Raw genomic sequence first — 27,149 nt, forward strand, 5'->3', positions numbered from 1 at the left:
AGAGCCAGACAGGGACAGGAATGAAGAGAAAAAGATCAGTTTGGAGGAGAGGAATAAGACAAGGGTGAGAGAAGAGCGGAGGGAACAAAGACATGTGAAGAGATTCGCGGTGAGGGATAGGAAGAGTGAGAAAGACAAAGAGAAGGAGGCCGAGACGGAGACAATATGAGGGAAAAGGGCTGCAACAAAAAGAGGAAGAAAAAGGACAGACAAAGAAAGACAGAGAGAGAAATGATTAGATTTCTCTCTCCTCTGTATGGATCAGGGCGAGAGCTCCCTTTTCAATCCAATCAAGCTCAGGCAAAGGTAAACAATCAGTCTTGATAAAGGATTGGATAAATCCTCAATCAGACTCATTCTCAGTAAAGCAGCTATTTATTGGGTTGGCCTCACATGGCTAAATTGGATCCTCCTCCTTCTGAGAGAGGTGACGAGAGAGAGAAAGTGGATGGGAAAGTCTACATCATCTCAGTCCGAGGAGGCGTGGATTAAAGTTTTGGGAGCAAAATGGTCTTTGCATTATAAAATAAAACACGCTATAAAAGTCTTTCGCGGTAATACATCGAGACTGAGAATGCAAAAGAAAATCCACTGCCAATCACAACTCATACATCAAATTCCTATGATCTTAAATAGACCCATCAAAATGTGGGACACGAGCAGCTCTCTCCCAAAGCTAGAAACCAAAGACTGATAAAAGATGCCGAGCTGCTATGAAACAGCTTATCTGATTAATAAAATATCCCAGTAAGCTCTAATGTCTTTAAAGGCTGTGTGGTCCGCTCTGCAGTGGGTGTGTTTATCAATAAATGTATTATGAAAATGTTGTCGACACAAATTTGTAAGCTCATTGTTTCTCTGAAGGGTGAATACAGAGTGCGTTATGAGGACACTCACGCTAAACTGGAGTACATCCATAAATAATAACAAAGCAGCCAGAAGACTTGAACATCTTGTGTGTCTGCCAACACCTAGAGGCCAATACAAACTTCTCAGAGAGGATGGGAGAAAAAAGGAGACATGGTTCACTTTGGTAGCTCTTCAACTGTTTCTTGTTCTTGTTTGTGAGGAGAATCCACGAGCGCTCCAAAGAACGGGGAAAACTGCTCTGAAATAAGATGAAAAATACTCTTACAGCATCATGGCTAGAATCAGAGTAAAATACCACTGTTTGTGAAATGTTTTGGCAGCAGATTATTGAGATATCACACTGCTTTGAAAATAGTGACCAGCCTGCTTTGGGATATAAACCTTTCACAACACTGCCTTGGATACGTCACGTAGTATATTGGAATGGCGGCTCTCAAATACACAACATATTTGTCTGAGGTCACTGTTAATGCTCCAGCTTTAAAAATATCAAGAATCGTTGCAACTCTGCAGATTGAATACACATACTGCTCAGCACCATGGGGAGCAGAGCTTTCAGTCGCTCTGCTCCCAAACTCTGGAACTCTCTCCTCCCGGACCTCAGAAACATGGACTCTCTACCCCATTTCAAATCACAACTCAAAACCCATCTGTTCCAAATTGCATATTCCCTTTAATTGCCCACATCCATTTTTACTTTGTGTCACTCTTGTCTGTTGTTTTTATTTATTTTAATTGTGATTTTAATTGTGTTTTTAATGCTCTGTAAGTGTCCTTGAGTGTTGAGAAAGGCGCTTTTAAATAAATGTATTATTATTATTATTATTATAAATCAAATGCATGTCATCTGAAGCATCTGGTCAGCACAAGGAAGCAATTCTGCCAAAACTATTGCAAACTAACCACCTAAATTTGAGTCATGAGTATATGCTTTTGAGACATGAATCACTGTAACTTCCTGTAGGTCAATGTCACAAATTATTTTTATCCCAAGGAAATAACAAGAAATATAATTTAAAAATTACGTCAGAAACTACAACTTTGTTCAATGACAGAACGGTCATGGGTGCACAGAAGAGAGGGTATGGAAAGCTGTAAGGATGGATGAAGGAGAGCTGGGGTGACAGGGATCAGGTTATCAATACAGCCGATGGAGCGCAGTGGAAACTCTGTAAGCCCAATGGGACCAGCTGCAGAATGCTGCAGTGTGCTGCTCCAGCAGAACGCACTGGGACAGAGGTCAGCACACTCACTGTTTACTTCTACTCTACTTTATTCTTTTCTGTGTTCGCAGGCTAGCAAGACGGATGCTTATCCAACGTCTCTGGTTATGTGCGTGATTTCTGTTGACTGATTTTTGACAGATTTGTGATGTATTTGATTTAAGCACCAGCGGAGGGTGACAACAAAAACAAGAGACAGTACGGGATGACATGTGACAATGGTCAGGCAGTCAAACCCTCTCTGTGAAGTCCCAACAGCTTCTACGGTACAATTTCTAAAAATCCAGTCTCCACTTTTCTCACGTAACACTAAAATGAGCATTATGTGTACATAGTACTGAATACACACACACACACACACACACACACACAATTATCTTGACTTTGAATCATTGTTTCCTCTCTATCACAATAAGAATCACCCTTCTCTTATCTCTTCTCACTGTGTCTTCTTCATTCCTCTGGTGCCACCATAATCTGTCATCATTCAATTTCTCTTCTATTGTCCTTGTTTCATCCTGTTGTCATTATCTAATCTCTGTCCCTCCGTCTTTCCGCCTGCATGTGTATATGTGTTTATATGCCACCTTCCACTTGAGAGCCCTCTCCTTGACAACACTGACACATGTTGTCGTCAATATGTGCTGCACTCAAGAAGAACATTAAGTAACGCAGCATGTTGTCTGTTTGAATCTAGGTTTACATATGTGCCGGCACGGGTCAATGATTGTTTGTGTATCATTGACAGATATAATTACAAGGGCGTCAAACCCGCACTGAGTTTCATATTTGATGCATTGTGGATGTAAGAAAGGAAAGTGGGTTATTTGATAGTTGTGACTTCATGCAGTATAAAATCAGGAGGTGAAATGGGAGTTATCAGAAATGATGTTTTGTAGACTGGTGATTTTTTTCAGTCGTCATAGTGGTAGGTGTTAGTTATATTCAATAAAATGTGTTTGCATCATGTTGTTGGTTGCTCTCCTTACAGCAGTCAAAGTCGCCACTGTTTAAGGACTTTTATATGACACAGTTAAGACCACCAGGTATGTCCACTCACTATGTTTGCTTGGCTTTCTACCTACAGCAAATCAAATAAGCTCTGATGTCTTCTGTGATGGTGACATCACATAATGACATCCTGTTAGATAACACCTGAGCTGGTCTCATCTGCTGATGAAGACCTTGAGATGTGGAATCCTTTGAGTTAGGATTAGTTTATCAAATACACTAATTCCAAAAAGAGTCAATAGCTCCTTTTACACTGCCAGATTTTCGGCGAATGTTGGGCCGTTTTGCCGGTAAGCTGTGAGCGTTTAGACACACAGAGCCGGATTGGTTGATCCGAGGTGCCCAATTTTCCGCCTCGTAGGGTAGTCATGTTGGTGGAACCTTTTTAGTTTAAATAGAACGAGGTGGCGTTCCGCAACGGGAGGGGCTGTTGATGACTTGTGGAAGGAGCTGTAGATGACGCCGCACGTGCGAGCCACTGGCGGTGGATAAACAGGAAACAGCTGATAGCAGGAATTAGTGAGCAGCTAGTAGCAAGAGGGAAACGCAAACCTGACAGACGCTGTAAAGATGAGCAACTGGGGAGACAAGGAATTGCGCGCCCTCCTTGTCCTCGCAAACGAAGAGGCCATTAACCGTCAGACGACAGGGACGGTGAGGAACAGGCCGACTTACGAGAGAATCGCCGAAGGACTGACCAGCCGCGGCTTGCCTCCCACATCACTGTTTACATCACACGCTGAGCTACACGTTTTGTTACTTGCTCATGCCCCCCATTGCCCCGAAAAAGGTGCATTCTGATTGGGCTTTCCTGTAAATTTGCACAATTCCTGTTTAAAAAAGGGCTAATAATTCATTTATATGTGCAAAATATATCCAGGTTGTAATTTAAAAAAAAAAAAAAAAAAAAAAGTTCTTGCACACACCATAAAGTCTTAGTGACAAGATCAAAACCTCTTGACTCTCTTGGTCTCTATCAGTATGACTTATTTGATTTTTTTATTTTAAGGTAAAAAGTACATAACCTTTGTTTGACTTAAGAGAGGTGAAGATGATGTAAACACTGTGATTCATCTGATCTGCCTTGAACCCTTTTACTGCAAGATACAATTTAATTGATTTTTATTTTCTTCAGATTTGACCAAATTAAATTAATTTACTCTCAACGGCCCGCTGCTTTAGACGGGCAGTGGAAATCATTCTTAAATTGTGAAACAATTTTTCAGCTGACCCTTGCACAAATATTTTGCTCCTAAGTGTTGATGAATCAAGAAATGTTGTCTCAACCTCAGTTTTCCTGTCCGTGGGCATTGTGCTACTGAAATGTTTTCACTGCTGCAGCTCTTTGCCTTAGTCTGTTATCTGCGTCTTTGTCTCTGTCTGCCTTTGTTTGTTAGTGTGTGTCTACATACGCGTTTTCTCACAGACAGACAAGCAAACACGGGCGCACACACACTCACTCAACCCATGTCTCTTTGCCAGAGGCAGTGTATGTCTTGCTTGTGCGCACACTATATATAATTTACATTCTGACAATGTGACCAATGTAATCATTATTCAAAATACACTACCACCTCCGACCTAGAGAACAAGCAATCACTGACGCAATTTCCTACATCTTTGAACTGCTCCAGGGGAATGAACTTGTGTAGTATGTGTTTTTCAGACAGCGTTTTTATAATGATTATTATTCCAGTGCCGGTGAAAATAAAAGTTTTATTTAAGTTGGTCTCCATTTGTTTTAGGCTACCCAGCCTGTAAATGTGGTGTGCATCTGTGTGTGTGTGTGTGAGAGAGTTTGTGTGAGAGAGCTAGAGCAAGATGGATGGATCAAATGAGAGAGAAATGACAGCCGCAGTTAGTACAGTCAGGTTAGGTCAACACTTGGGTTTGTAATTAGATATTGCAGCCACATATAAATGATTAGTTTGCATCTGCAGCGTCACACAAGCAAGCTGTCTCTTATACACACACACACTCACAATGGATACACACATAAACACCAACAGAAGAAAACAAGGCCTGGACACAGGCACTGTTTTATTCATGCTGATGTGATGCCAGTGGACATGCACCCGTGAGGAACACTGCTTTTCTCACCTCACGCACTCCCACACAAATACACACAAAATACACAATCCCTCCACAGTCACCTCAGTTTATTTTATATATTTAGCTCTGTAAGCTCACACACATGCACACATGCACGCGCACACACAGGGACCCTGGTCCAAAATGTTTTGCTGGAGTTCAACCCAGGAAACCAGATGTGTCCACTATTGGCTGAGGCTACTGCTGTGTGTGTGTGTGTGTGTGTGTGTGTGTGGGTTTGTGTGTGTGTTTGAACATGTGTCTGACTGCACGTGCATTTATGTGTGTGTTTATTTGTACGCACATGCACATATAGTATGTTCGTAAATTCAGGCACGTGTGTGTGCGCGTGTGCTTAAACGCTCCCATATCTAGAATACGTCTTAATGAAAGAATAAAGGCCGTGCTCTTTTTTAAACAAACTAATCGGCTGCACTCCAAACGCAGCATGTGCAACCCGGGCTGAGCTGTTGTGTAATAGCATTTGTTCTTCTTCACTTCTCTCCAATGTTGCTACAAAGGACAGAAGGAAATTCAGATGCTCATTGAAGTGAATGGCAAATAAGTTCCTACTGTGATTTATTACTGTCTTACACATATGATCTCTTGTGTCTTGTACATTTTTATATATCATATATTAAAGATGCACTGATGCAGCTGCACAGTTAGCCTTGCTAAAAGGCAAACTGTGAGTAAATTGTAACTGTTAACAGCGGGCACATTTAGCCCAACAGCTGTTCTGGGAAATTAAACCCATGACCTTTAAGTCACAAGCATATTCTCTAAATCCTGAGCTACTGCTGTACTTATTTATCAATTAGCATGATGTTACACAACAACACTGAATGTGTCAGTAACAACACAGCGGACTCAGTAAAGATCAAACTGATATCAATGTCCGCCTGAGAACACTAAAGCAGGGTATGATTTCAGTTATCGCCACCGTTAGGTAAATACAGGAGGATACTGTGTGACTCAGCACAAACAGACACACAGTGACACCATGAACATGACTAATGACTCATGGATATATCACATCATTTATGCTAGCCAGGGTCGGACATGTTTTGTAACTGATGCTAGTCATAGAATATGTCTGTGTCGCCTGCAGTCTTTTCAGTCGCCAGCATGTTTTGCCCCAACATACCTGCCTGCATGAAAACAGGCACACCATGTAAACAAAGTGAGGTTTTGCCAGATTTACGGAGGTGTTCATGCATTACAACAACACCAACAGCTTGATAAGACCTCGGGCTCTGCTATATTTGTGTCAGGAAAATAGGACAGAGATATTAGCTTGAATGTGAGACACACATTAACAATCCGGCGAGATTTAAGTAGGAGAGAGGTCTGTGAATTTGGAATTTCTTGAGGATAGAAGCAGGTTGATCATGGCTCATTGATGACACCATTGCCTCTAGGAGTCCTTATCTTTGATTGGCTGGAGGATGGATGGGTTTCCCGGCACTATTGTATTTTAAATCACATTTTTTGTAATTTACTTGTGAAACCACTGAAATTCTATTTAAATATCTTTTTTTCTCAGATGGCTTCATGACACTAGAAAAACAATTTCCCGAAATCATTTCAAAATATTTGAGTGACTGTGTGTAATTTGACCAAACACTGAAAAAGCCTGCTCCTTCATCCAAACATCAGTTGACATGTTCATCCAGTGATTACAGAGAGTGTATCATGTTTGATTGCTGACAGGTTGTGTTCAGAGCCACTGCAAACATTATTGTCCCAGTGTCCTTGAGCACGAGTCTCACTATCTACCTGCTCACTCAGTAAGTACTGTAAGTCAGTCTGGATAACAGGATCAGCATCAACAAATATGTCAAACAGTACATTAACAAATAGCACACACACGCCTCTCTCAGCAGGTGGTCGGGGAGCTTACCTGTGGTCGTGGGTGGCCTTTAACAATACACTGCAGCACTAGTGTGTCTCCTTCTTTGATGGTGTAGATTCTCTCACTGATGTTATCATCCTTGACGTTACACGCCGCGCCTGAGTGCACGATCTGGGCGTTGGCTGGAGCTGTGAGCGAACACATGGACACACACACACACATGCAGAGACAGGCATGTAGCCATGCGGACATACACACACAGAAACACAGAGAGGGAGAGGAACCACATTACATATTTAGTAACGTCTCTGCAGCAGAAAAAAAAGGTCACTGTCTTGTGGGTGTATGTGTAATACTAGTGCTAGTATCGATGACTCAGATAAATAAATATATCACATTACTCCTGCATCTGCATGAACAAAGCCTTTTGCAAAAATGCTGGAGTGTTACGTGTGTCAGTGCTTGATGAGAGATGCAGGCATTTATTGGAAAATTGAAACTTTGGTTTCCATTAGAAGGTCAAACGGCTGATTCGTCACTCTGGGACAGTGCTTCTGTCTTATATAGCACAGAGTGTGCAACAACAACAGTCTCACAAGTTGGTACACACACACAAGATGGGTTTAATGAAGTCTTGGTTGTGATCTATGTCAGAGTGTGCATTATCAGTTTTGAGGCATGTTAGATCAGTGGTTCCTAACTGGTGGGTGGCGGTCCAACAGTGGGTCGCAGGTCCATTCTGAATGGGCCGCACTTTATTTTGAAGTACAGTGAATTTCCGGCACAGACATTTTATTCTGAAGTGCCATTTCCTGCTGTAGAGTGAGTGAATAACTAACAGCTACCTGACAGAGACAGCAAACTAGCTCGACAACATCGCAAAATGCAAGTATGACGCTGAATGTGGGCCTTAAACTAATGACTAGGGAGTAATGTGGAACTACTGCATGAGATGGTGCGGCCAGGGAGCAAAGGGCAACACAAATGCTAATTTTGCAAAGTGAGATCAAGGTAAATATCTTTTATAGCAGCAGTACCATGCTAAATTGAATTTTGTCATTTCATTTGTTGTATTCTGATTGGCTACTTAGTAAACTCCGGTCATAGTCACAGTCACTTAAGCCTAGTTCACATGACACGATTTTCACCGCGATTTTGATGTCGCAGAGGATCTTGATAGCCGCCTTGGGTGGGAGATGAGTCGGCAGATAATCTGCCACGACGAGTCCTCATGTGTGAACAAGCCTACGAGCAAGTCGCCCCCTCGTCTGCGACTGGGACTGGATATCTAGCATGCTAGAAAACTGGAGAAGTCTGACAAGACAGACAAAGAGCATCAGCCAATGAGAGGCGGGATACGTCCCACGTCAGCACACAGGAGGACGGAAGAAATGTGAGGAGGACAAGCCACAGGGTTGCCAGGTCGCTTATTAGCCATGACTTTGGGCTTGTTTTTTTTGTAAAGTCGCTCACAAATATTGGTAGTCGCGGGTTGCAGTTTTTTTGGGCTTGTTTCTAAAGTGGAGTTGCTTATTTGGGCTTGCTCTCTAAATGTCGCCTTTCTCTATATATATCCGTCGCTTCTTTTGGGCTTGTTTCCACAGCCCTGGTTGCTTGTTTCTCTCCCAAGATCTGGCAACACTGACAAGCCGGCAAACAACAACAACAATGGTGGCATCCATAGGATCACGGGGAGCGCGCTGTGTTTGGACCCAGGCCCTGGAGGCAGATCTGATTCAACACCGGGAAGAATATCCATGCCTTTACGATGTGTCGTCTCCAAGTTTGGTGACATCACCACATTATCTGAAGCTCTGTCGGCGAGGGCTCGGTGGAGAAATATTGTGGTGTGCACACACAGGTTGTAACACAGATGACAGAAACACACGTTGCCAGGTATGAACACTCAAAAGATTACGATAGTCTCTGTGACGCATTTTGCGGGGTGAAAATCGTGTAATGTGAACTAGCCTTTAGGGCACCTGGGGCATCCCAAATCTGCAGTAGTTCGAGGATGTTTGTCAGTGGCTTTAAAGAACTGATCATTATGCAGTAAAATGTATTGTTCATTTGACTCAGGTAGATCATATGACATGACAATATTTAAGATTTGTTGTAACCAAAATCCCAGGCAAGATCTTCTAAAATCATCACACTGAAATACGATGACAGGCTGTGATGGCAACTGCAAGAATAATGGATGATAGATGTATGATGGGAGATCGCTGCAGCGGCTACAACTACAATGTCTGAGTGTGCACAGCGCTGACCCACGAGGAGGGCCGGCTTGCGTGCAAGAAGCCTCAGATGGCTTCACCTCCCATATGATGAAGGGAGACAGGAGCGAGGAGGGGAGAGACAGAGACAGAGACAGAGAAACAGCGGGTGAGGAGGAAAAGGCCAGAGAGGAGTGTGAAACCCCAGAGAGAGGGAGAGACAGAGGCGTGGGGGATGGGGGGGAAGCACAATGATGTGATTAGCATCGATTCACAGGGGGAACAAATTTTCTCTGCGCTCTACGACTGTTATCATTGAACAGACAGGAAGGAAGTGGGCGGCCTGTTCACCTTAAACTTCAACTCGATCAGACGTTACAAACGCAGAGCGCGATCTCGAGCCAGACATCAAGTTCATAATAAAAGAAGCTCTGCGAATCTGTCGCTGCATGTTCCCTGACATGGAACGAGCCGGAGCTGTTAATAGCTTCAGGTATAAAGACATAGCACTGTGCCTGTCCACTTACATTTTAGTGACATTGCCACTTTACTAGATATGGATTTTTTTTCTCTTTCAAGAAACAGTAAAGAAAAGAGAGATGAAAAAAAAAACGTGGGTCAGATTCAGCCCTGGTTGCAAACATTTGGCTATTTAAAAACTGTGTGATGGTCTTTCAGCTGTGCCTCGAAGAAGAGCCATACTTACAAAGCACACACTTACAATAATGCCCTCCAAAGTCCGAGTATAATATCAAAAGTAAGCCTCCCGGTATAAAAGCGGGCTTTTTGAAGATCTTAAGAAAATACCACTGCATATCTGTACTTCACTGTAACTGACAACCGAAAACAGTCCGCTCAATATTTATCCTCAGCTATCATTTCTTTTGTTCTTATTTTCTCAAAGTGGATGTTTTGGAGAAGAAAAGAGAAAGCAAGAACATTTGCGGTACGATTCCCACAATGCCTACTGCATATACGCCTTGCTCTGTTTGTGTGTGTTCCAGTGAGTGTGTGTCTGTTACAGTGTGTATGTGTGAGAGCCTGTTTGAATATGAGACTTAATGCCCCGCACTGTTGTGTTTGAGGAGCTCATCAACAGAGCAGTCAATCATTCACTCCTTCAGGCTTTTCATTATTCTTTCAAAGACCTCTTTAGCATACAACAGCCATTTCTTCTCAAAAGTAGCAAAATATACGCATGCATTCAAATACACACACACACTCGCAAAAAAAATGCGTGTTCGTGCACACATGTTGCTATGCGCGTACGTGGTTTGCTACACTACTATTGCAGCAGCTCTCTGCATTTAAACAGGCTGCTTATTAAGCTCTGAGCTTCTTGCTCTGTTGCCTTTCTTTATCCTTCATCTTAACCTCAGCATCTCCGGCTCCGCAGCACATGGTGTCTACTTAATGGAAGAGAAAAAAAGTTCAAGTGCGCTTGAAAAACCCCAAAACACATTCAACAGTTGTGAATATAAGCTTGATTTGAAATGCTGCTCTAAGATATAGACGATGGGAGATTTAACCTGGCTGAGTTTAGATATTAAGCAAAATAACTCACATTTGACCATCATTTAACCACTGAGTTCTTTTGCAGCAACACTCAGTCTAAGTTTCCTTCAATAACAAATATTCACACACAGGACTTGCCCTGTATAATTACAGTCTTTATCTGCTGGACACTGAGCCGATCCAGTGGGGCAGCTGGGGGTTAAGTGTCTTGCTGAAGGGCATGTTGATAGCAGTTGCTGTGAGATGGGAGATCATGTCTTATTTATGTTCCCTTCTCCCACATTTTCTCACTTGGCTTGTATTTGACCAATGATCTTCCAGTAACAAGCAAACTGTAACCTCTAGGCTACGATTTTGCTGCAGCAAATCTCTAGCAATCAATCAATGAAAACTTAACCCACAAAAGGATGAAAGTATTAAAAAACCTGATGTGGGGTAGCAGAGCTGGGGCTCCAGAGGTGTGCTGTGCTAACTCAGTAAGACGGAGAGCTGATATAAATGGTGAATAATTGTCTCCTTACAGCTTATTGGCGTGTCGGCATTAGTTTGTGTCTCCGGAGAGGGAGGGAGGTCGGACAGAGCGGCTCCTCTGTCTGCTCTCGCCTCCGGCAGCTTGGCTGCTTCAACTGTCTGATCGACTAGGGAAAGAGAGGCCGAGAGAGAAGGAGGAGACAAGAAAGGCAAAAGAGAGAGGGGGAGGAAAGGAAGGCAAGAGACAGAGCGTGGAAGACGAGAGAGAGAGAAAAAAAAGGAGGAGGGAGACAGAAAAACAGCAGAAAAGTACAGACAGAGAGGAGAAACTGAGAAAAGAGAGAATACAAAAAAAAACAGAGAGAGGAGAAAAAAGTTGAAGGAGAGACAAACAGAGGAGTCTGAGAACAGAAAGTAGGGACGGAGATGAATTAATGCAACCAGGGATTTGATGTGGCAATTGAAAAGAGATCACTGAGAGGGGGTACTTAAATTGAAAGAAAGAAATGAAGGATAGACGTGGGTGGTAATAATCATAAGACAGACGTCGGTAAATGTGTTCAGCCAAAGAAGAGAGACTGGCAGCTGGGCCAGAGGGCGGAGAGGTTGGATGGAGGGTGGCTCCTCAACAGAGCACTGCAGTCAAAGGCAAGACAAAGGAGTGATGCAAGCAAAGCAAGAGGGCTCGACCTGTTACACTACTGAGACTTTCACCTTCTACTCTAGATCACACCATCAAAAAAACAAACTGGACAGTCCACCTAGCCAACTAACTCACATTTAACAACTCTGTAACTTTTGCAAATGTTCCCTGAAGCAAAGTTAAATAGAGCCGTTGCATCGCCACATGTGCATGATCATTAATATACACACAGCATCCGCTGCTTTGTTGCTTAGCAACACAAAAGGGGCATCACAGATCACTTTACACACTTCACGAATGATTTAGTGCAAAGTAGCAAGATTGCTGGAATCAATCTGCGTGATTCCTTTAATAAAAACTACCAGATCTTTTTAAATTGTGTGAAAATCAAACTCAATTTTTTAAAGTTTTTTTCATCATTCTAAAGAAATCTGACGGTGCTGCAACAACTGTGAGGTTGAAATCCATTTTTGTGCTGTAAGAAGTTACAGCAAAAACATAAAATCCCCAAGATGCAACATAACAGCAGGAATCAAATGTCTAAATCAGGCCAAAGGCTGTGGCAGAGACGGAGAAGAAGAAAAAAAAAACATGAGAAATAGTTATTAACACAAACATTGGCACGGCGTTGTGTCGCGCTCTGAGGTGCGTCAATTCAGTTAGTGTGGAAGACCATCATCAGTCATAGAGAGCTGCTGTTTTGACAGCAATCTATCTGACTCTGATGATTCATCGATCAAAACTGTTCCGGGGGATGCTGATTGAAAGTGTTGTCCATGCATTATTGGAAACTTTCAGAGACATTCAATGTGCATTAGTTGTAAGTGAAACATAACTATCGGCAAATGCCTGGTCTGATTAATTGATTCGTCACCGCCTGCCATGTTTGTTTTTGTTGAGGGGACAGGACATCTCTCACTAAAACTAATGATGAGATGGGCGAGCTGGTGTCAAACTGCAGTGACGGAGTGCTGAGCCGTGTGTGTGCGGTTGAAGGAGTGAATGAGTGTGAGTGGGTGTGCTGTTGATGTGTAAGTGTACATACATGCATGTGTCGATGTCTGCGTGTGTGTGTGTCTCTGTGAGTGTTGTACTGTATCTTGCCGGAGGAATCCCAAAGAAGGTCATGAATCCTGTCGAACACGAAGACACGCAGAGCATGATTGATATGCGTAGTTACTTTATGGGAGCTGCTCATGCATGCCGATGAGCTCTGTCTCAATTCACTTCATTCACAAGAGACCATTTAGATGCCTTGGCCCTTCCCCTGCCATCACAAGTAGAAGGGGAAGGAAAGGAAAGGAGAGGAAAGGAAAAGGGAAGCAGGAGAAGGAGATAAGAGTGGTGGAGAGTGGGTACCCGAGGGAAAAGTCACAGACTTTATTGATTAACTGCAATAGAGGGAAGTGTTCATCTGACCCAGAGAAAGACTAATCACACACACACACACATAAATACACACACAGACACTAACACACAAACACACACACACACATAAATACACACACAGACACTAACACACACACACACACACACACACAAACAGCCTTATGACCAAAAGCCCGGGTGACTCACATTGCCTCATCATTTTTATCAGGATTCTTCTCTGCAGACAGGACGGAGAGAGATCAAACTGCTGATGTCATGACCCCATCCTTTTCATTTTGGCTGGATTGGAGCTCCAGATATCAAAACGCGTCTGGAACATTGATTTAACTTTTGACCTAACCGTTAAATGGCTGTTATAAATGAAAGGACTAACCTTCAGTAACCTGTTTGGTGCTTTCAATCGACTGTAAATTACTGTTTCCCTGCTTACACACTCATATAAACACAAAGGCACACAATGAAAGAATAAATAGATGTATTTTTTTTTTAACTGTAGGAGGAATTTTTCTGCATATGCTTCGATGAGTCATTGTGTTTTTCAGCATATTTTGTTATAAAGTCCAGACCCAAATCTTTCCCTGTACCACTAAATAAATACATCCTCCCCCAAGCCAGTGTTGTGTCCTCCATATAAACATGAATTTCAGTGGTGCTGAATTCAGTGGCAGTTTTCCAAACCCAGACTGTGACCAGCAAGCTGCCACCAAAGTGTTATGACTCAAGCTGATTAGAATTCCCTTTTAGCTACCACAGCAACCATTCGCAGTATAATACCTAATATATAATATTTTGAGCTAATATGCACAATCGATGAATACTTAACGTAAAAAGAAATGAAAAATCTATTATTGCATATGTCCTTTGTTTACTCATNGCCTTGTGTCTTCCAATTTGATTCTGGTTTTGGAGCCATCCATATCTGAATAAAATTTCCCTTTTGCTTTTTTTTCCTTCAGGCAGATTCAAAGGTTAAAAGATAAACCAGAGGAAAAACAGATATTACTGATATCCATTAGCATGCACATTCTGATAATCAAGTCTGGTCAACGGTAAATGGAGACAGATATTCAAACACAAGAACATTTTGTTATGAGTCCATCACAAAGTGTTATGACTCAAGCTGATTAGAATTCCCTTTTAGCTACCACAGCAACCATTCGCAGTATAATACCTAATATATAATATTTTGAGCTAATATGCACAATCGATGAATACTTAACGTAAAAAGAAATGAAAAATCTATTATTGCATATGTCCTTTGTTTACTCATGAATTGGTCGTGGGAAGATGGGAAAAATGATCTGAAATAGCATTTTGAAAATGTCCAGTTTGATCAAACAAGTTCACTGATCATATTCGTTTCTACTGCAAAACCTACTGCAACATTCAATTTTTTGTCAGACCTTATTTATTCTTTGTTTTATGGGAATAGTTTGACATTAGTCCATATAAAAAGTTACTTCCTGGAGTCTTGTCACTGCCCTATAGGGCGGGCAGAAAGGGTGCTGGATGGGGCTAACAAACACTGGACTTTCACCTAAAACCATGATGTATTTAACTTAAGGAAAAGAAATACATTTAAATTCGAGATGTTTTATATTTTAAGGTTATTTTGTCACAGGTGTAAATTGACATGGCATCCCAGAATGTCAAGAACAGACACACCCAGACACCTACATCATATCTGGAGTGAGTGAGAACATGTTGCCTGTTTCCACTCGCTGAGCTAAGTAGCTTCAGAGAAATTAGCATTTCCTAGGCTAACGAAGGCAAGACCTGTCCCTCTGACTGGCCAGTGCTCGTTGTCTTTGTTGGTTGGATTGGTTAGCTTTAGGCATGAGGAGTGAGACTGATTAGGGTTAGGTAAGAATGTCCAAGAAAACACGAATCCATTTACCATACAGACATGAGAATGGTATCTACCTGTACGCCTGGACGATATACTGAATTTATTTGATTTATGTGAATTTTTTTTGCACAATATGTAAATTGGTGGCATAGTAGAGCAATGGTTTGGCATTGTCGCCTCACAGCAAGAGGGTTCCTGATTCAAACCCGCGGAGTGGGGGGTTCGAACCACGGGGTGGGGGAGCCCTTCTGTGCGAAGTTTCCATGTTCTCCCTGTGTCAGTGTGGGTTTTCTTGGGGTATTCTCGCTTCCTCCCACAGTACAAAGACATGCAGGTTCGGTTAACTGCTGACTCTAAATTTGCCGTAGGTGTGAATGTGAGCGCGAACGATTGTAAAATATGTAATGTTCACAAGGTGAAAGACATGGAGCCACAGGAGTCAAATGACCAGCATGAGGATCCTACTTTGTTCAGTCTGTCCATCTGGAGTTTGCCTTGCTAACACTAGCTAGCCAGCTGTGATACCAGGCTGATGTCAAGAATACGCAACACAGCAGATGAATTAGTGAGTGACTTTCCAGTGCTAAAACTCATTTATAAAGAGGACGTTTGTGCTGTTGCATGGTTAAGGCATGGAAAACACAATAAAATGATGTAGTTCTTGGGTTCTTTGGTCTATCAAAAAGTGATACTAGAAAGAGGGAGAAGGCAGCCTGGTCAGGACAGTGAAAAACACAGATATCACCTGATCACACAACACACTGAGAGGTATTGATTAAATGACCACGGTGGAGGAAGAGACAATAAGCCAACGTGAATCAATTACACACACACACACGCACGCACACGAGCACCAATCATCACTTCCCTGAGGGGAGCTTAATGCAGAGTGCAAGCAGGAGAAAAACATTGGCAGAGAAACAGTGATAGATGAAGAAAAGAATCTTATTTCCAGGAGAAACTTATTCACTATATCAAATAATGAATCTCCATATGTTTAGTAATTCAGTATGTCTTTATTCTCTCCTCAAATTCTGGCTGATATTTTGATGCTGGAACAGTTGTTTATTTTTGTGTATGTGTGTCTGTGTGTTTCTGCGTGTTCAGATTGGTCATGGTTTCCTAGTGGGTGACCATGGATGAGACAGAGTGTATCTATTGGCTGCCAGCACTGACTACATGCAGCCAAAGCCAACAGCTAGAGCCTCGATTCAACTTTCATTTATTTCATCCACACCAATGGAGGGCTTTTCTAGGATCATGAAATCGGCATGTCAGGTTATGTTTGATGGTGTGTGATACACCCTGTGATACCTGGGGTACGTGTGTGAAGCTGTGTTTGTCAGTGAGTGACTGTGTGTTTTCCACCACAATCACTGTAAGAGGAGAAAGAGATTGTGCGATCAACAAAAGTATCAGATGACAGCAAAAGCTAATAAAGGGGGATCATTGGAGAGCAGAGGGTAGATTGGAAGGGCAGGGAGGTGGAGAAACAAAAAAAACTGTAATGGAAAAGGAGGGGGGAAGAGGAGCGGCAGTTTCTTGGCAGCACTGCAGGCTTCATATCCAAGGACAGTGAATCTTCTCTTTGAAATATTGTTCAATATAGATTATTGGCAGGCACAGAGCATGCAATCCAAGAGGAAAGGGAGGAAAGAAGAAAATTCAAAAAGATCTCAACTTTGTCCATAACTGAGCTTTTTTAACATCAGTGTGAGATTTTGTCTGTTTTCTCATACTCCTTCAGCAATCCTGAGAATTACACCCCTCGTGCTTCACCCTGATCCTATCGTAAGATCCAAAAATGTTCCCTTTTTTTGCAGTATGGTATTTCAGTCTTTGCTCTGAAGATAACAAAAAGGTCCAAAAACAACTTCAGAAATCTTTTTTAAATCCAGCTTAAGCAGCAAAGAGAAAGGTAAAATTCCAATTAAATCTGCAAATCCCCTACTTATTACATCAAAGACATTTTGTTGGGGAAAAATTGCGTACTGTAAAACAGGCGTCTGGGGCCGTACAAGGCTCCAGCCACATGACCAGGTGAATTTAATTCCTTGTGAATAAAATGTTCCTAGCTTTGTGAAATGTAGACACAAAGAAGTGAAAAGAAGACAGAGAGAAAAGACAACAAGTCAGGGGTCAGGGAGAAGGGGATGCGTCTGTTTTGAGGGCTGGAGTGATGTGAAGTGATCGGGGGTTTGTAGAGCACGGTCAAACATGACTCGTACTCGTCCATAGGAGTGTGCTTGCTGCACTTGAGCTTTCCCAGGATGAAAAGATAAAGAGAGGGGAGAGAGGGAGAGTTCCGACAGAGATGAAAACCTGCTTAGATCTTTGGCAGAGACGGACAGAGAGGGAGACACGAGGAGAGCAAGGAGCGGGAGGGAGAGGGGAGGGAAGGACGGAGAAGAGGAGAAAATAAAGAGAAATGTGTGGCTGGCATTGTCTTTGTGAGCGCTCCATTCACAAAGCCTGTCGTTTCCAATATACGCTGGGTTGACAGGCCAAGGAAGGGGAGAGGAGAGAAGACAGACCAAAAAAAGGAAAAGAAAACATAGACAGCTAACTGCCTCATTGGGTTTCATGAGCACTGCTTACAGATTGTGTTGATATTCAACCTTTTCTGCACACAGAATGCTTTCTCTGTATCTGCTAATCCTACCCTGACCAAGTGGGTCTAGTGTCAGTTCAGGGGGATATTTCCAGGACTAAAAGGTTGTATGCCTCCGCTAACCAGTCAATTTGCACTTACAGTTTACATCCAGGTCTATGAAAATGTGGATGCTTCACACACATCTTCCCCCCTGCAGCACAGAAGATCTATACAGTCAGAGATTAGATTAGTGTCACCAATTCAGTATATGACCAAATGTCTGCCCTTCTGTTCCCGAGTAATGACGCTGAGTAAAGGACAGAAAAGTGTTGTTACAAATCATTATGATGTCACAGTGAAGATGACCTTTGACCTTTTATTTTATTCAATTAGACATTTGTATTAAATTTGAGCCCGGTCTCACTCCGAAGTCGTCAAAATTCGGCGCTTGGGCAGTGACTTGCGGCGTCAGAAATCAACAAAAAAAGGCATCCTTTAACATTGGCATGATACGGGGCCAATTACCGTTATAGTTTAAGGGCGCCCAGCAGCATCATGGGGAAACAGGGAGACAAGGACGAAAGTTAAGGCAGCAAAAGTCCGAGTGGGGTGGGCAGGAGAGGAGATGGATGGGTCCAACAAACCACAACTTTCACCTGAGAGTGGTGTTGGCATCCTGTTAAATTCTAAAGCCAAATCCTGTTCTTTTTTCCTAAACCTAACCACGTGTTTTACCGACATAGTGCGTTCATTAAAAGACTGTACTGTATGTATACTACGAAAACGAAAGAACAGCAGACGCACCCAGGGTACCTTGCACGTCGAAACCAAATGTCAATATGTGACGAGGTCGGAGTGAGAATGTGTTGGAAATGTTGTCATTAATGGATGAATTCTTGAGTTATGGCCAAATACATTGTTTTGTTAGATCACAATAACCTTGACCTTTGATCTTCAACAACCAAATTCTAATCAGTTCATCCTCAAGTCCAAGTGGACGTTTGTGCCAAATTTGAAAAAAAAAACATACCGTAAGGTGTTCTTGAGATACCATGTTCAACAGAATGGGACAGAAGGACAATCCAAAAACAAAATGCCTCCAGCCATGGTTGTCACCAGCATGGAGGCATAACAAGTTATTGCCTGGCAAGCCACAGCTATGGAGATTCGTGCACTCGTGAAAAATCAAGTTTAATTCTTACCTCAGCACAAGTGTACAATGAAGGCTACTATAGACGGCTCTCCCTTGTCTAACATAAGTCAGACATCACACATAATGAGTAGTTCAGTACATGCATTGAGTGAAAAAGATTTCCTTTTCACAGACCTGGATTATTGTTGTAAGATCATGGTTAAAGCTTGTACCTGCAGGAACCCATTGAATTCTGAGTGTGAATGATGTACTGAGGACAGTTTTAATGCTAACTGAATATATACTGGCCACAACTGACTCTAAAAAGATTGGAGCATTGAGATTAGATAATGTGCATATGTATTTAAAACATATATTAAAATAATTTTGATGGAAAAAATAATATCGCTGCATATTGGAGTAGTGGATGTAATTAAGCTTTAAGTAAAGGAAACAAGATCCTCAATTACCTCCATTTTGAACCTGAACAATACATCAGTGTGCAGTTCGAGTTACAACAGCACATATTGATATCTTGATTAGAGTTGTGTTCGGACAAAGTCATGCACAAAGACAAATACACACTCACACAAACACGCACACACACATGCATCTCTCCGAGTGGAGCTTTGTGCTGTTAAAATCAGCATTAGCTTTCTGCCCGGGGGTGGGTAAACACATCTTGCAAATTATTTGAACTAATTAAGTACAAAGTTTGGGGGTTTTGACATGAATTAAGAAAAACACAACGATGTGAGACTTTTATTCTGATTAGCTGGACAAAGTCTTCATTAAATACATTTTTTTTTCGGATGTTAAAACAACAATGTAATGCCTTAAATCATAGCAAGCCTCTGCCTCTCTTCTGGACACACATTCATCTCTTGCCTTTAACTACAAGACCTCTCCTGGGGGTTTCAAGAAGTTATCCTCACTCAAATCTTTTAATAGTGTGCGACTGAGCTTAATGGGGCACCCTGGTGGGCAAGCTGTGATCCCCCGCTATTTAATGTTTCAACTCATCTCTTGACTGTCGCAGGTTATCTACCCGCTCTATGCCTACTGTCCTGCTACACTCCATTGTGCAGTCTTCATTATGTTAATATTATTAAGAAAAGAATTAATCTCAGTTGACAGGAGGTGAACAAGAGATGAGAGGAGAAACACAGCTGATTCACAAGTCACGCCTTGTTATATAAAACTTGGAGGTGTCAGTGATGTTTGAGATTTGCGTTTCACACTGCCTACATCATCATCCCCACCAACCTCTGGGCCTCTCGCAGCAACACAAGTAAATGTGAGGATGGGAAAATATAGAGCAACGGAAATAGAGGGAGAGAGAAGCAGGCAGAGGACAGTAACAGCTGGTGAGGCTTAGAAATTGCAGCAAAGGTTTTGCGTCTTTCATTGTGTGCGTGTGTGTGTGTTGTTTTTTCCTCTGTGTTTGTACAGCATATGCCACACAAACCACCCTAGGTGTAACATATGGTTATTCTAGTCAATGTAGCTTTCTGGAGCAGGGGAGGCATGATGAGGAGAGACAAGTAAAAAGTCTCTCTCCTCTCGAGTTTCTGTGATTATACCGTGATGGAGAGGAGAGATAACGGAGAGTCAGAAGGCAGAGAACAAAACACTCAAATGACAGGGAGGAATGAGAGCAGAGGAGGAAAGCACTGTATTTAGGAGGCAAGGGAGAAGTAGTGAAGACAAGGCGGTGTGGTGTGGAGGTCATGTGCCCCGCATCATCCGTCAGCCTGACTGTCAAACTGACCTTATTCTATTCAACCATAATGCCTCAACTCACTTTGATGGCACACGCACATGTGCACATTCACACACAAACACATCTACAGCGCCGGATAACAGGAGCCGCACTTGACTTGACACACAGTGGCAGTGCATATGAACAAAAGAAAAAATTCTCGGGTGCGCGTGTGTGAGCGGGAAAGTGCAGCAGAGCAGCCAACAATACATAGCGGTCAGTCCAGGTGAAGTGGTAGGAAGGAAGGAGGTACTAAGAAAGGATGTCGATAAAGAGGAGAACGAGAAGAAACGCTTCAATAAAAGGTCAGAGTAAGAGCTGGAGGTAAGGGGGGGGGGTTCCTCACAAGTAGAGAGGAGACAAGATATTATGTATTCTATCCGTTTTAACGGTCATGCCAATAAAGTGACTGAAATTGGAAAATTGAAACTAACAGAAAAAGGAAGACAGACGGACAAAGAGTCACAAGCAGAGAAATGCTGAGGTAGACAGAGGTAGAAAAGCACAGATGGATATGTCCTACAGTAACAAGAGGAATGTGTAAATCATGTAGCGAGAGAGACTAAGAAAAGGTGAAAGGGATAAAGTATTAAGTGCGGGTAGAGATACAGACTCAATGGTGGAGACAGAGGAAAAGCTTGCAAGGTGGCAATTACTTCACAACTTAAATGGATCTCCCTGTGAGCCTGTCAAAACAGCCATATCAGATAGCATACAGAACCACTGGATCCATTTTACTAACTGATACATTATACTTCATTAATGTGTCACTCTTCATTTCATGCAGGCCTTTTTCAGGTGCTATCAGGATTTCATATAAAGGGCAGGCTTGTGATGTAGGCAGGTGACAGAACACCTGGCATCATCTTGTCGTGTTTATCAAGATGAATGGAAGGATGGATACAGAGAGATGGAAGGAGCTCTGTAGCGTTTTTTAAAGAAATATTTTAATTCATACATAAAACTATTGGTGGCATGCCCAGTTAATTGATATGAACACCAAAATAATCAAATAAAACTCATTTCGTGCCAACACTTGAGCATAACAATGCTAATTGATGACACGCTGTGTTTGCTGCCTCATAAATACCATTAAAGTAGAACAGAATATCCACTTGCACGACTGGACAAGTAGGTAAAAAAAAGTGATTGCTGAACCCTGCTTTGGCGCATATGGTTAATCCACTGTCAACACTATTGTGAATAATTCTTCAAACAAGAAGGTTTGCAGGTCCAAACCATAAAGAAACACAATGGAACAACACACTGAAGATGGACATCATATTTACAGAACTCACTTGGCAAAAAAGGAACCAGATAGAATCACAAAAACCAAACTGTTAAAGGTCTAGTGTGTAGGATTTAGTGGCATCTAGTCATGAGGTTGCAGAAAAGAAACTTCTCCTGTGTGCCAAGCATAAAGGAGAACTACAGTCTCCATTGCGAGATATGGATAGCCCTAGAGCCAGTGTTTGATTTGTCCATTCAAGGCTACTGTAGGCCAACATGGTGGACTCCATGGAAAATGACCTGCAACATCTATAGATATAAACAGCTCATTCTAAGGTAACAAAAACACAATAATTCTTATCTTCAGGTGAGTTTACATTGTAATGAAACATGGGTTTGAATCTTACACACTGGACCTTTAAACATTATATTAACGCATTAAGTGACTTCTTTAAAAAATATATATATATAGGCTACAATATCTAAATTCCCTGATCAATAACTTTGAGAGTTCAAAACAGTTTCTTTTTTACTCAGGAGCACACAGGCATTCCAAGAGCATGCACTGCGTACGAGAGCTTGCTGTATCTGGTGTTTATGATGCTTATCAGGTGGCTGAGAAGTTGTGAATGTAGTATATTTCATTCAAGAAGAGAATTTGCATTTTTAGATATGATAAGAGTGTAAAGGCCCTGACACACCAAGTTTGGCAGTTGGTGAGTATCTGCCTACCTCATTGGTTCGGTGTGTCCCATACTGTTGGCCCTAGTGCTAGTTGGCCTTTTTTCTGCCAGTTCAGCATATTGAATCAGCGTTGGCACAGAGCAGCCCTTCATCAAATGAAATCACTCTGATTGCACGTTCATATCAAGGCACGAGAAGAGAAACAGAAGTGAGGAATGTAAACAAAGAGCTGAAGTCGAGATGGAGTGAGGTCAAATAAAACTTGTTATATGAGGCAAGATTGTTTTTCTTCAGCTGTTGAGCTCTTCAGCAATGTTTCCCGATGGTAAATGTGCTCTGTTCTTTCAACACTGCATTGTGTTGTTTATTTGCTAACTGGCTAACTAGCGTCAAGACGGTCCTCCGGGTTCCCTTTTTGAATGACAAATACAGATGACTGTCGTCAGCTGGTGTGGCAGAGTATGTCCTCTAACGCAGGCGCAGAATGTACGTGTTTGTTAGCCGTAGGTTTGGTATGTTCATGTGCGACCTTTTGGCTGAGACAAGGCGATAAGAGGTGACGCAGCAGGGGGCTCTCATCGCCGTTAGTTCTCTGACGTCAGTATGGTGTGTCTGAGCCCTAACACTGTTTTCCCTCACTGCCTACTTCTTTTTATTCAGAGTGAGAGAACTGTGAAAGATTGTCGGGGGCTACAGGGAATTAACATCTGGTGCATTTGGCAAAAATAAGCCATGATAATTACAATTACTGAAGGTGCGTGTGGAGGAGAGGAGGAGGAAAGAAAAACATAAGAGACAATAATGCATGTTAACTACCTCTGTGAAAGCGTAAATCTGTCTCATCTGAAAACAGCTTGATAATACGCTCACAACAAAACGTTGTCTTCATAAAAGCTGCAACGTTTGCAAAGCACAACTGTTATGGACTCGTTATGATTCGCCACATGGGGAAGTGGTTTACAATGCACATCAAACATAACCCTTCTTATAATATCATATGTCACTGGACGTCTTCTGCACGATGTCCGGAGTTTGTGAAGAGAGAGAGACAGAGAGAGCTGGAGCGGGAAGGGAGGGGAAGGAGCAGAGACAAGGTTTAAAGGATAACTGCAAGAGGGAGACTCCTTAAGTGATGTGTGTGTGTGTGTGTGTGTGTGTGTGTGTGAGAGAGTTTTAATTCAATTTGCTGTGCTTTGAAATTTGTATTCTGGATGATGAGTAAGAGGAGAATCAGGGTTTAAATACTTACTGAACACAGACTCACATACAGGTGCACACATTATATATACACTATTCCTGACTGTGTGCTGTTTAATGGACTTCAGAGAGCCAAATAATTCAGTTTACACTATATAAAAAAAAGCAAATTTTCTGTAAGGTGAAACTCAAAAACTCAAAAGGTGTATGTGTGCGTGTGTATGTAACACCCAGTACCATCAGCAATGATGGATTATCAGCTATAGGGCTGCCCTGGATGAGCCCTTAGATGAAATTGGAGCAGCGAGCTGTGTGCTAAAACTTGACAGGGACAGCTGGCCAACGATAACCTTCATGCGGCTGCTTGGCTTAAAAGCCAAAGACGGGTCAATGGGAAAAAAAAGAGGGGTGCGCAGGTTAATCTGGAAAAAGAAAACCTTTTTTTTTTACCTGAAACTTTTTGAGGAAAACGATATAAAATAAGCACATACAGCATCATGTCAAATCCATTCTTCTGTTTACTGAATCATTTCTCCTGTTAAATTATCATTAGAATGCATCAACTTTGCATCAGTCCTGGTTGGTAAAACTGGGAGTAGTAGGAGTCTATTTAAGATACAAAGTCTATTCTCTACACATCAGTTAGTTTTGACCTCACAGTGCAGCTCTGTCTCTTAGACATTACATTACATGTATATGCCGAGCAAATTACATTTTCATTAACTTAATGAGGAAATGTTGCTAATTAACGTACCTGGCAAGTTGCAAAAATGTTGATACTTAAGGTAACAGCATAATGTTCACTGACAACTTTTGTCTTCTACCAAAATAGGCAACCTTGCAATAGACTTTTCACTCGTAATGATTATTGTTGCCTATATTATTATCATTTAACTGAATTCACAATCTTTCCTTTACCTTACCTTAAGTGCTTTTGTTGCCTAAACCACAGACAGGAGTCTGGACATGAGCCTGGTGTTCTGGTGTTACAGTTCTGCACTTGTATGTCCACCATCCACCTCGACCGCCTCCCTATGAATCCAGCGCGGTGCAGAACTGATGTGTTTCATTAACTCAAAGAAACATTGTTTCTGAACCTTATCCAGGCAGCGATTACGTGGTCACCACAATGTAATCATGACAGCAGTTTGGCATTATACAAATGCAGTTTCTATGAGACAGGGGTGCACAGTGAGACTCGTTGACAGGCATCCTAATGAGTGCAAATATCTCCCCATATAGAATCCCTGCCACATGTCTGTAATTATCATTCTGCCTTATCCACCTTTTAATACCTATCTGTAACCATAGCAACCCATCACTGGTCACCTTCTGGGCTGCACAAGCTAACAAGTGTCACATATTTTGCTGGGAGGCAAATAATATAGCTTATTATATATCGTTTTTTTCGAATTTGTTGGTCAAAGTTCACCAAAGTTGAACTCAATGCAAAAAATTAGCATGGCAACTTGGCCTGTTGAACTGAAAGTTAAGTTAATTTCCTGTCTTTTCTAGACACAAGATCGCCTTCATCCTCCTCTCATGAAAGCCTGCAGTGGAATCCAGAGCTAAAGAGATTCTTCTCAGCTCAAACTTCAAGTTTGGCTTTTACCAAATTAGGAAGTGAACATTTTCATAAATCTTTAGATGAACATTAATTACACAAGGCCTCCATAAATTATGTGCTAATCATGCCCAGAAGATCTGTTGAACTAAAAGCAGTGTGTTAAAAACAATCCCTCCTTTCTGAATGTTTTAAATTTTCTCATGTGTTAAACTTGGAAAAAGTCTCGCCAGAGACACCTGAAAATTACTTCAGTGGGAGGAAAGATTGTGAGATAGAGAAAAGAACCTGAACAGAATAAAGACCTGTTCTAAAAGTCTCACACTCTTGGAAAGTATTCACGTCAGTCTGTCTGTCTCTTGTTGGCATATTAAATCTCTTTACATGTGATAATGCCTCTGCCCTCCATGATGTATTTGATGTCATCTATATAGGTATCAGCCAAACTCGCACAGGCAGAAGAACACCGAGGGTGGATAAAGATCCCAATGGATTATCTTCCAACTGAGGATGCATCAGGTACTGTCTTAGCTAACAAGAGTGAACGGTCTAAGCTCCAAAATTCATTGCAAGAGGGAGGGATCAAGTCCAAACGGGGCTTGTAGTCAAGATATGCAGCCAGTTGAAACACAAAGTAAAAATGGACATCTGTGCTTCTTAATTGAGTGCTTGATGTTGAGCACACAAGCCTGCTCTATTTGTGACAACATGTTTGTGCATTCTCCACACGCACACAAGTATTTTCTTCAATGCAGTAATCATAGCCTTTAATATTCCCTCCTTTCTTCACAGCAAACACACCTTCTGAAGAACAATATGTCCACTGCGAACAAAGTAAAAGAAACAAAGAGCCACATACTGCAGCAGAGCTGTTCCAGCATGTTTCTATGGTTCATGAGCCCAGCCAGGGTGGGGTAACTGTGCCTGGAGGGTCCCGACGGCTCAAAAAGGCTGCTGACATGTTTTTCTGAGGTATTTTTTACAGGATGAGAGACAGCGTTTCCTAAATTTGCAATATAAGCCACAGAAAACAAACACAGTAAATGTGTTTGAAAGACAGACAGTGACTCATCAACAATGTGTTATTTAACAGCAGATTAAATATTAACTTGCAGCTGAGAGCAGTCAGACTTGAAACCCCTGAGGAGGGTGGATAGTAAGACAATAACAGATTGACGAAGAGAGATAAAGTGAGAACAAGAGGCGCAGAGAAAGGCACTGAAAGGACAAATGCACAAATGGTACAAAGTAAAAAGAAAGGAAAATGAGAGAAACAGAAAAACACACTGTTAGAGTGTATCCTAATCCACACAGCAGCTACAGACCTGCCTTCCTGCACTGACCACCAACTATTAGTGTTATGAACCTCATGAGAAACTGATCACTTAGTGAGTGATTAAAACTTTCATTAGCTTAAACCACACTATCATGAAAGATCAGTAAAGGCAGTCATGACGTCATGTTCTTAATGAATCTTCAAATATGAAGTGAGGCGCAGGAAAGGCCTCTCTGGAGGGAAAATCACACACTAAGTGACACTCTGGGTACTTCAAGAGGGTATGATGAAGTTAGAAATAGTGTGAAATTGGTCATGAATGAGCAATTTTGTACTTCCAACACAAAATTATAGTATTTAATCAATACATTTAACAGAACAAGTTTCAGTCCTTAGTGTTATCAACATGAGAAACAATTGGCAATGGAAATATCAGTGTTGGGCAGTAGCAACGTTTCAAACTTAACTACATTTCTCAGTAGTGTGGCATTAACGTCACTACTTTCTGAGTCAAAAAGCTTTTCATAAGTGAAGCTGATTAATTGACCAAGTACTGCAGTAGTGTCCACAAAAGCTAC

General features: G+C 41.8%; 1 protein-coding gene across 3 annotated transcripts in view; it reads right to left on the minus strand.

Moving 5' to 3' along the window:
• The window catches only part of LOC126389817 (MAM domain-containing glycosylphosphatidylinositol anchor protein 1), a 234,891-nt gene that overhangs the window by 165,862 nt on the left and 41,880 nt on the right, over positions 1-27,149 (minus strand). For all 3 annotated transcript variants that reach the window (XM_050043756.1, XM_050043748.1, XM_050043738.1), the window contains exon 3: positions 7,099-7,238. In XM_050043756.1, coding sequence (XP_049899713.1) covers positions 7,099-7,238 — 140 coding nt within the window. The remainder of the gene's footprint in view (positions 1-7,098; positions 7,239-27,149) is intronic.

The sequence above is a fragment of the Epinephelus moara genome, chromosome 1 (assembly GCF_006386435.1).
Source record: "Epinephelus moara isolate mb chromosome 1, YSFRI_EMoa_1.0, whole genome shotgun sequence".
Classification (NCBI taxonomy): Eukaryota; Metazoa; Chordata; class Actinopteri; order Perciformes; family Serranidae; genus Epinephelus; species Epinephelus moara.